At 33.1% G+C, this 11,355-nt stretch overlaps 1 protein-coding gene across 3 annotated transcripts in view; it reads left to right on the forward strand.

Annotated features, from left to right (window-relative positions):
* The window catches only part of UBE2D1 (ubiquitin conjugating enzyme E2 D1), a 29,128-nt gene extending 18,276 nt beyond the window's left edge, over positions 1 to 10,852 (forward strand). Inside the window, exons 2-9 of one of the 3 annotated variants that reach the window (XM_053206896.1) lie at positions 359 to 454; positions 595 to 1,455; positions 2,656 to 2,719; positions 2,813 to 2,844; positions 4,893 to 4,970; positions 6,273 to 6,378; positions 9,139 to 9,232; positions 9,980 to 10,852. In XM_053206896.1, the coding sequence (XP_053062871.1) occupies positions 2,836 to 2,844; positions 4,893 to 4,970; positions 6,273 to 6,378; positions 9,139 to 9,232; positions 9,980 to 10,025 (333 nt within the window). In that variant the 5' untranslated portion in view covers positions 359 to 454; positions 595 to 1,455; positions 2,656 to 2,719; positions 2,813 to 2,835 and the 3' untranslated portion in view covers positions 10,026 to 10,852. The remainder of the gene's footprint in view (positions 1 to 358; positions 455 to 594; positions 1,456 to 2,655; positions 2,720 to 2,812; positions 2,845 to 4,892; positions 4,971 to 6,272; positions 6,379 to 9,138; positions 9,233 to 9,979) is intronic. The other 2 variants (XM_053206897.1, XM_015070191.3) reach the window with 2 other exon arrangements.
* Positions 10,853 to 11,355: the final 503 nt, after the last annotated feature.

Below are 11,355 nucleotides of genomic sequence, written 5' to 3' on the forward strand. Positions count from 1 at the left end.
TTTAACTATGGAAACTCATTTTCTAAACAACTAGTTTTGTAGTTAAGATAAGGGCAAACTAGTCCTATTTATCCATTTACACTAATGTTTAGAAAACTCAACGTGATTAATATTTTCAGAAGTAATCTCCTAAAAGCCCAGATTAGAAAACTATTAAATAAAGCACAGTCATCTAAAATGGATCTGTGACTTGGGAACACCCCTCCCCCAGTCATTTAAACTGTTCAATAATTGCATTCTGCTACTAGAGAATTGTACAGTTATCCATTCCATATTAACGTAACATTTACTTGAAGGCTTACTACATGTCAGGGATTGCTGTACATTTCACATGTATCATTTCTCTTGTTTGTTATAGAAACTATGGATAAAGGTACAAATGCCACTTTACATTGAAGAAAACTAAGGTTTAGAGAGGAAAAAAAAAAATGTTTTGCCCAAGATCATATGGCAAGTGAGTAATGGCACCTGGACTTGAAGTTCCAAGCCTTGCTTTTTGACCATTTTTGCTAAGTCAAAGACTGAAATCTTCCTCTTTATTGTTCAACTATACCTGGAGCAAAGAAGCTGCTAACTGTGTTAAATTCTTATCAGGAAGAAGAATATAGCACCAGCTGTGAAGATAACAGCAACAAAAACAAAATGAAAGTACCAAGATATACTGGAGAAGATTTGGAAGAAGGAGACCAGAGTTTGCATTTGGCTCAGTTTTAAGCTCATATGTCACTTTCTTAGGAAGGCCTTTCCTACCACATCCTCTTCCATATTTGTCTCTGTTAGAACACTGAACTCATTGCTGTAATTATACAGTGATTCTAAGGTGCACATATTTTTCATTGTAGCATGTCTAAAATCTGGATTCATCTTATAATTGATGGTATCTTAATTGGTAGCATTTCTCCTTAATTGTTGGTACAGAAAATAAGGATGTAATTTATGTTCGATGGCATCTTAGATTTGATGAAACACAGTATTTAAATGTGTTCCCATGGAAAGGTTTATATCAATCCAACAGTTTTAAGTACCAGGTAGAGACAACGATTTTCCAGTTTCTAACCTAGTTCTCTTTTAAAGTCCAGATCTGCATGCATGATTAACTGAATCTCCCTTTGATACCACAGGGATCCCTGTTTCAATATGTGTACTTTCCAAACAAACTTGTCTTTTAGTATTCCATTTCAGTAATGGAATCTACATTTGTGAAGCTAAAAAGCTAGAAGTTTGCCAGGTTTTGAATCCTACTTCTACCCTATACTAGTTATAAAGAGACACAGTGAAACGTTTGCCTTTATTCTTCACCTGTAAAATGGGTACCATAATAACACCTACCCCCTGAAGTGGTTAGGACAATAAAACATGGAGTACATGTTAGCTGCCACTAATCTTCATGATAAATATCTGTGACCTCTCTCCTTAACTCTATACATGTAATTTCATCATGAAACCCTGTGAGAGGTAAGCTCTTCAAAACATCTCATTTCTATCCACTTTTATCTCATTGCTACTTCTCCATCCCAAGCCCTCATTTTTCTGACCTATACTAATAGCTTCTCCTCTTTTGCATCTCTAATCTGTTCTATACAAAGACCAGTCAGCCATCTTTCAAATCAGATCATGCAGCTTCTTAAAACCCCCAATCCTTGGTATGATGTGTATTGTTCTCAGTTGTCGGCCTGGCCTACATTTTCAGCCTCATCTTTTGCCAGTCTACCTCACAGTGTCACTCATTTCTCCCAAAACAAATTCCCATTCATCCTTATTTTTCATCTTCCAAACTTGAAGTGGGTACTTCAGTCCTAATGTATAATCTTTTATATTGAATTTATACCTTTCAAATTTGGGGTGAAGGTAAGGAAGTTAAATGATTTCTCCAAGGCTTGTGATGCTAGTTATGGCAGAACTAGAATGTCAACCCAGGACTGGCCAACTGTCATTTCCATGATCCTTCATTTGCTTCCTTGAGAGCAGAAAAGAGCATATGAATCAATGTGCCAGGCTTTCAAATATGGCCTGACTCTCTCCTTTCTTTCCATTTAATCTTCAGGTTGTTCTTTCAATATCCATTTGGCTGTCAGCCATCACTCCCAAAGTAGATTGTAAACCTACTGAAGTTGTTCTTCATATATTCTTATAGTATAGGCGCTTTTTTTTTTTTTTTTTTTTTTACATGAGAGAGCATTTGCATGAGCAAGGGAGGGGCAGAGAGGGAATCCCAAGCAGGGATGGGGCTCAATTTCATGACCATGAGATCATGACCTGAGCTGGTATCAAGAGTTGAATGCTTAACAGACTGAGCTACCAAAACACCTCTATAGCATTCTTATATATCTAGCACTTACATAAATTACTTTGCATACAGTAGATACTCATAAATATTTTTGTCTTAGGAATATTAGAGAAAAACTATTGTAATCAATTTAATTTTTTCAAGGTTTGAAGCTATCTCACGAAGGAATTTCATACCTCCCATCCTCTTCTACCAGTCAGTAACAGTACATTGACTGTTTCATATTTTGAATAGAACTGCCTAAAATTATTTTGAAGTAAATAGTTTGTGTCTATTCTATACAAAGACAATAGTTTGTGTCTTCATGAATTATTATGATTGTGTCACTGGAAAAACAATTAACCTTAAGTATTTTTGCTTTGCTACAGGAATTAAGTGATCTACAACGTGACCCACCTGCTCATTGTTCAGCTGGACCTGTGGGAGATGACTGTAAGCATTGCTTTCTTGCTAGGATTTTGCTACCATTAATCATATAGGTTTGAACACTTCTTAATGACTCCAAAACTCCTTTGTTTGTTTCAGTGTTCCACTGGCAAGCAACTATTATGGGACCTGTAAGTATGATTCACAAATATGAAATTAATTCTCTCAGCCATACTTCATTCTTGCCATTTCACCTGTGATCAGATGTTTGTAGCTAAGGTGGAGTTTTTTTGTACTCTGAATCACTCAGGAAGAAAAATACGGTTAAAGGATTTATGATAATTTTCTAAAGCAATGGTGGCAAATACTTGCTAGGATCACTGTGATTTTTCCTTTGCCACATCCTTGATCACTACACAGTCATGGATCATGCATAGTGCAACCAGGCTGTGTGTTTGCTTTACCTGTTTTAAAAAAAATTTTTTTTTTAACGTTTGTTTATTTTTGAGACAAAGAGAGACAAAGCATGAACAGGGGAGGGTCAGAGAGAGGGAGACACAGAATCTGAAACAGGCTCCAGGCTCTGAGCTGTCAGCACAGAGCCCGACGCGGGGCTCAAACTCATGGACCGCGAGATCATGACCTGAGCCAAAGTTGGCCGCTTAACCAACTGAGCCACACAGGCACCCCATCTGTTTTTAAACACAAAAGTCAGTTGTTGAGAACTAAGCATTATTGTCACATCACCAAGTTTTGTAGGTTAGAAATGAGTCTCATTAACTCAGTAATGGAATACCTGCAAGTAACAAGCACCAGTTTACAATAACTTTCTTCACTGTTTGCATGTGTGAGAGAATGGATGAGATATTGCAATGGATTTGTCTTTGCCACCTCACGATTGGTTGTTTTTAGTTTTGGTGTATTGTACTGAACTCAGAATTACCTGTGATTTTATGATTGGCTTTTCTTAACACTTAACCACCTTTGTTAAGATTATTTCTTTCTATACCTAAGAGGCAGTTATGACTTGAAACAGGCTTTTCTTTCGTGCACAAAAAACTGATTGCATAAGAATGGGCATTGACAACCTTCTGGGTGAGAGTATACTAGTAGCATGTTTCCATGAACATCATTCTCTCTTCCCTCCCCTGAAAGAGCTGTATCTAGTAAGCCATAGAGGTTTTAATCATATTGCCTTGTGTTTCACTTTTAAAAACAATAGCAATTACTGAATTTTCAGAGCTGGAGTCCTAGGAAAATGTCTCAAATTACTAAATTGTTATATTAAGTTAGCTTACCAAAGGGTAAAATGCAACATACTTATTTAAATAACAACAGTAAGAATCTACGTATTTGTTTTTCATTGCTTACTAAGAACCTTCAAAATACTATTATTAAAAGGCCCACCCTAACCACTTGAAATATAGCCCTTCACAGATATTTCTTAGGTGAATCACATGTAGCAAATGGTTACAAATGATGTTACTCATCCCCCCTTTATTTTAGTAATGCATACATGCCACTCTATAATATGATTTGAATATCTGAGCAGACCATATCTGTTGATTGTAATTACTTAAATTTTCCACATTCCTTATAATTTTTGATGAACTAGAATTAAACTAGTAAGAATAATTACACTGTACAGTTCTCTAATGTATATGCAGAAACTTAAGGAAGTAATGATAGTCTTGCTGTTATTACCAAAGTGGTAGTTTAACATGATAAATTTAATTAAATATAAAGGAGTCAAAATAGAATTTTAGGGTTTAACTGTTACTAAGTGAAGATTGGAGGTCTGCATTGTGTGTTACTTAGCCTTTCCTTTTTATAACTTGGTCTTTTTAGTTTATCTCTATTCTTGCCCCTTTCTTATAGGACTATCAGAAATAAAAAGGTAAACATAGCCCTAACCTTTTTTCCCATACTGATTACTGTTGCAGAAAATTCTTCTTTTCTCAAAGCAATCTTGTGTGTATACTGATCTTTAAAAATCTTTACTCATAAACAGACCTGTTTGAGTAAGTCACACTACTGTGTGTGTGCGATTTTTATGTTTAACCATCATGATTGTTGTCTTCCTTCATACCTGCAAAGGGAAACCTGTTTTTAAGGTAAATGATTTGAACTTATGACAGAATGATGGCATTTTTTTTTCAAATATATTTGGGGGGAAATCATCTTAGGTTATTAAATAAATATAATAACCAAACACTGATGCAAATATTTGTAATTTCAGCCTGATAGCGCCTATCAAGGTGGAGTCTTCTTTCTCACTGTACATTTTCCGACAGACTATCCTTTTAAGCCACCAAAGGTATTTTTAGTTTTATGATTGGTGTGACTCCTTTATCAAGGATTTTACTTTCTACCCCAAGATATGTTCATGATGTCAGAGACTTTGGGTAGATTAGCATGTTCAAACTATTCTGTAAAATCACTGAATCTAAAATATGCTTTCTTACTCAAATATTGGACTATATCTGTAAAACAAAAGGTGGTATCTGATATACTATAAATTAGCTTCTTTATCTTTTTTTCCCCCCTCCTCATTAGATATATATGTAGTTTAGGAAATTTTTTAATGGTCTAAAATCAGACTTTTTTTTTTTAATTTTTATTTTTAATGTTTATTTTTGACAGAAAGAGAGAGACAGAGCATGAGTGGGGGAGGGGCAGAGAGAGAGGGAGACACAGAATCCGAAGCAGGCTCCAGGCTCTGAGCTGTCAGCATAGAGCCCGACGTGGGGCTCGAACTCACAGACCGTGAGATCATGACCTGAGCCGAAGTCGGACACTCAACCGACTGAGCCACCCAGGTGCCCCCAAAAATCAGACTTTTCTGTTCAGAGGATTATCTTTCCAAAGTTGACCTTATTTCTCAGTTCTTAAGTATTCAACAAAAATTTATTGAGCACCTCCAATGTTCTGTTACATTGGGGACTACAAAAGTAAATATGACACAGCCCCTTTATTAAGTATGGTAGGGAAAATAAAAACATGTTCTTATTAAATTAAATTTAGACTAGACCTGAAGAGAAAATAAATGATGGTGACATCAAGGAGGGACAGATTTGTTAACAAATTCTGTCACTTGAAATAATTATTTTATAGTTTTAAGCACACCTGATTAACATTATATTTATGAAACAATATAACAATAACTTTTGTGGAAGATTAGAATTGTTAGCAGATTCCTTAGGATAAGTAACAGGCTGAGGCCCCTCAACTTCCCTCTGGAACAATGTCAGCACTCTATTTGTAGATCCAGGCATTACTTGTAAGTATCAGTGATTTTCAAATTAAGAAAAGGATTACTTTGAGGGATGATGGAAGCCATGGTTAATTATTCAGGTACTACTCAGCCAGTCATACCAGCTATTATAGGCTTATTTATTATATTCCAAAAATAGTTCTCAATTCCCGGGGGGGGGGGGGGGGCGGGGAAAGGGGATACTGACTCTTTTTGCTTTCATAATCCCAGTAGCTATGTATGCACAAAGTAGATGCTCAATTTGTGTTGAATACATTTCTCCTCTAAGGTCATATAAAATTCTAGAGCAAATTGGTTCTCTTTGTTCATAGATCATGGATTGTCACATTTTTGTTTTGTTTTTAGATTGCTTTCACAACAAAAATTTACCATCCAAACATAAACAGTAATGGAAGTATTTGTCTTGATATCCTGAGGTCACAATGGTCACCAGCTCTGACTGTATCAAAAGGTAATTTCATTTATCAGATTTATAACAGCTGATAACAGTGAGACAGAAAAAATATTTAGGGACTAAATATTTAGGGAAGTATTAGCAGAAGTATTCAGGGACTAAAGTAAAAAAAAAAAATAATCTGTGTTTTCTCCTGCTTTGATTTTGCTTTTCTTACCTAGTTCTTCTATTACTCTTTTGCTTTTAGCAGTTAACTTATGGGGAGGGGTTGATGGGCAAATATAAATGATAAAATGAGAGAAATCTTAAATGTTAGAGCTAGAAATTTGGATAAGCCTGTTGACATTTTGCCCCTTTAGTTTGGGCTTTAAAGAGAGAGACAGAGATAGAGTAAAAATAAGATTTTGGGACCAGCTGCCTCATTTATTATGTGGGATTGTTGATGTAATGAGTAAAGCTTTGTATCTTTTACTTCATCTAGGAAATACCTGATTAGGCTGATAACTGATTTAAAATGAATGACACATTTCACTCATTAGACACATTTCACTGCATTAGAATAATGCACTACATTTAGCATGTTAGTCTAAACTTTGAATAATCAATAACATTATTGTAATGAATGATAACATAATCCCTGCGGATTCTCATCTTTCACAGATATATAGTTTTGTTCTTTGCTAAATTATCAGATATGTACCCTAGACTATCTGAAGCCTTTTTGTTATTAGCCAATACTATTTGCTGTGCCAGCCCTCTTAATTCATGTCTTGTTTCTCTAGCAGAAGAGAACCTGACTGTTCAAAATATTGTTTTGAGTTAGAAGCATCTGCCCCTGAAGTAATTTGGTAGTTTTCCCTTTTTGTAAAATTTTTTTAAAATTTAGGAAAACTTACTTCTCTTGAAGGATTCAGGGGAGGAATCTATGGTCATTTAAAATGTCTTTTAAATAAATGCTACCTGAATGTTTAACTTATTTTTTATAAAAGTGATAAGGATTATAGGAAACAGCATCCACAGCCATAATTATTTCAAATATTAGGTAAGTAGTAGCCCTTCAGGTCAGCTAGTTATTATGACTGGCAGCTTTTCTGACCTAAAATATTTGTTTAAAATGTTCATGTCGATTCTAGTGTCTTTTTAAAAAATCTCACATAGTGTAACTGTTATGCAGTAGATGTAGGAAAAATTTTCTGTCGAAGGGTTATTCAAATTAATATACTCTTTTCCTGGAATGGTATCACAAAATGAAATTCATTTGGCATAAGTGCTTAAGTACTTACACATATAAAAGAAATGGCAGACTGCCAGATGTTAAGCATTTATCTCCTAACTCTTGCAGCTTTTTATAAATATTAATTAGTATGGTTGGCTTCTGGAAACTATCCTTTAAGAAGAATTTCTAATAGCCTCAGTTTCCTCATCTGTAAAATGGGGATTATAATAGTATTACCATATAAGGTCACTATGCATCTGGCACATAGTAAGCACTCAAATGAATGTTAACTATTACTACCTTTTTCCTTATCTTAAAACATTTGATTTGTGTGCATGATCGTGAAATCAGGGCACCTGGCTCTTGACAGCAAGAGTGGAGAATGAAGAACTTCCCTCTTGGTTATTTTATAGGGTAGCTTATACTTTTGCTCATTTGTGCATTTTTCACTTTTTAATATTTTAAATGGTTTATTTTGCTTTTTATCATGAGTTTAGTATGGAAACTTTCTAGGGATGTGGGCCCAGATAATCTACCCTATTGGTTTAATATACAAGGCATAAAATTTCACTGGGCAGATAAGGAAGATGAATAAAATATTAGTTTTCTCATTAGCCCTGAGCAACCCCTTGTCTGTATCATTTAAGAATTAACTCTGCTTTATACATTCACTTGTGGATTTGTAAGAGTAGGAAAAGGTAAAGGAACATAGAGGTGGGTGAAGATGAAATATTGTTCCAAAGACTCCTTGTACCACCTCAGAAGTGGTAGCATGCAATTGAAGCAGACAAATGAGGAACCAGAGTCCTTGTTCCTTACTTTTCCAGATACTTAGATTTTTTTTTAAATGTAGCTGTTTGAATTTGTATTTTGACATGGCAGTAAACAACTACTTTTTCAATTTTCACTTATATTTTAATATACTAAACAAGCTATGTGTTGATAACTGTTCACATTATGTTTAAATGAGTGATACAAATGTGTATGGAATAAAAGATTCATTAAAAAATCTGACAAATGTTTCTTCTTGGTAGGCAAACTATAGCACCAAGTCAAAGTAAAAAAGTGCATAAACATGAGTCCGAAATGGTTTTTGGACTGTTAACTGTAATTTGATTGCTTTAATTTGAATTGATTAGAACATAGATCTTCTGCATTAGATAATTTTCTCATTAAAATACAAAAATATCTCTAAGAAATATCTAAAGTTAGGATACGTTCTAACAATGTTTTGATTAGGTACCATATTTGGGGTGTATACGTATTACCTAAAAATATTTTTGTAGAGAACTCTTGAGTTTACATGTTGTTAATAGTTACTTTAGAGATGCGCATTTTTTAAATAAGTAGAAATTCAAATAGAATTTAAAACTTCAAAAGTTTTAGTAATTTTTTATTATATACATTGTATGGTAATTTTATAATTTTAAATATTAAAAATACTTGCTCCTAACCAAAGATAATCTAAAATATAATTTAATATGTTTATTTTATTTTGTTTTCTTTGGAAGTTCATGGTCTGTATTCAGTAAAGTCATTTTCATACATGTGACTGTATAAAATAGATCATTATCTAATGTGATGTTCTCTTTTCAATCTAGTTTTGTTGTCCATATGTTCTCTACTTTGTGATCCTAATCCCGATGACCCCTTAGTACCAGATATTGCACAAATCTATAAATCAGACAAAGAAAAGTAAGTGTTTACTTATATTAGTTTCTGCTTAGAAGTATTTCTAGGTAGTCTGCCAAAACATAAGTATTATTAATATATTTAAGTCCATTTAATTGTGCTTATTATCTTTCCAATGGAAGATACTGTTCCTTTTAAAATTTTTTAAAAATCTTTTTTAAATCTTTTAAAAATATTTTTATAAAAAATATTGTTCCTTCCTACATAGTGTTTAATCCTTTACTATTTAATAGTACATGTTTATATTTGCATGATATGTCATGTTTTTTGATAGAAAGAACTATACATAGTTCTAGGTAATAAATTTAAAATAAAAGTATTTGATAATTGGAAAGCATTGAATACTATATTCCTTATCTTCTCCCCAGAAGAGAAGATATCCCTAACTGCCTCCACCCTGACCTAATTTTCAAGCTGCCTCATTTTGCTGGTACTATTGATTCATTTACAGTTTACAGATTAATGCCCATTCAGGGTTGGCTTTTATAGATTTGTTAGAAATTGGTTTCTTCATTTTTTTGTTTATAACTTAGGTATTTTTTTATATTGGTTGTAGAGAAATCCATCAGTTAAAAAATCACTTGTTTTCTGTTTTATTTAATGTATGGTCTAACATTGACCCAATAATTGGCATATGAACGATTATTGCAATTAAGTATAAGATGGTAGAATATACAGTTTTATATAAAATAGGTCTTCTAAAAGGTTCAATTTGTATGTTTTTACTATATCCCTTTTGTATGCCCACAGATACAACAGACATGCAAGAGAATGGACTCAGAAATATGCAATGTAAAAACAAAAAAAATTTTCATATATACCAGAGTACTGTAAAATCTAGGTTTTTTTCAACATTAGCAGTAAATTGAGCACTGTTTACTGTTTCATTGTACCATGAAATCTTTGATTTTTATCCATTTTACATGTATTTCTGAAGCAAGACAGACTTCCAAAAATACCCTTAAGACTGTGATGAGAGCATTTGTCATTTTGTATGCATTGAGAAAGACATTTATTATGGTTTTTAAGATACTTGGACATCTGCATCTTCAGCTTACAAGATCTGCAGTGCATCTGAAAAGCAACCAAATTATTTTTTGCTGAAACTAGATGTTTTTACATGAGAAATACTGTATGTGTTGTCTAAGATGTTATCAGTTTTATAAATCTGTATTCAGATTTCATTCTTTGTTAGCTCACTTTATAATTTGTATTTTTTTACTGTATAGACTAAATATATTCTATGTACATGTACCTAAACTCGTTACCTTTTTCCTGTGAACAGTATTGAAAAAACCCAACAACTGGTAATTAAATGAATTAACTGTCTGTCTCCCTTGTTTTAGGGTATTCTGTAGATTGAGTGCAGATTTCTTAAACCTGAAATGATCTTTACACTGTAATTCTCAGTATCCTGATTATGGAGAAACACTTGTTTTGATTTTGTTATACTTGACTTTATTGCAATGTGAATTAATTGCACTGCTAAGTAGGAAGATGTGTAACTTTTATTTGTTGCTATTCACATTTGAATTTTTTTTTCTGTATAGGCAATATTATATTGACATCTTTTACAGATATTAATGTAGCTTTTTCCATATAAATAAAATGCTTTTTCTACTATTTGTCTTGATTACTTAAAGAAATAAATTATCTATAAGTAAGGATAAAAACTATAAAATTTTGCATGAAAATTAATTCCAAATTGTGGGAATGAGGTCTGTTGTGTTTAGCATTAATTGCCATTGATTTTAAAAATTCTATTTCTTTAGGTTTGTATCTGTTTACTGTATTAAAAGTCTAGAGGATGATATACATTGGTCCCTTGTTATAGAAAAGAATTTAGAATACGCTGAGCTTTGTCTTGGATCACATTTTAAATGGATTATTTACTAAAGTACTGTGATGAGTATAAGGCAGTGTCACCCACGTTGAGGAAAGTATAGACCTGAAAAATACATTAGTTTAATTCATTAAAATGCCCCTCTAGATGAAATGGACATTGTATTTCTTAACATTTTAAAAGCTAGAATTTTTATCATTTGGTGTCATCACAGTTTGAAAGAGGACATACATTTTTTACTAAAGATGTTATAAAGAAAATTCTAAAATGATGCTTTCCTCTG

Source organism: Acinonyx jubatus, chromosome D2 (assembly GCF_027475565.1).
Source record: "Acinonyx jubatus isolate Ajub_Pintada_27869175 chromosome D2, VMU_Ajub_asm_v1.0, whole genome shotgun sequence".
Lineage (NCBI taxonomy): Eukaryota > Metazoa > Chordata > Mammalia > Carnivora > Felidae > Acinonyx > Acinonyx jubatus.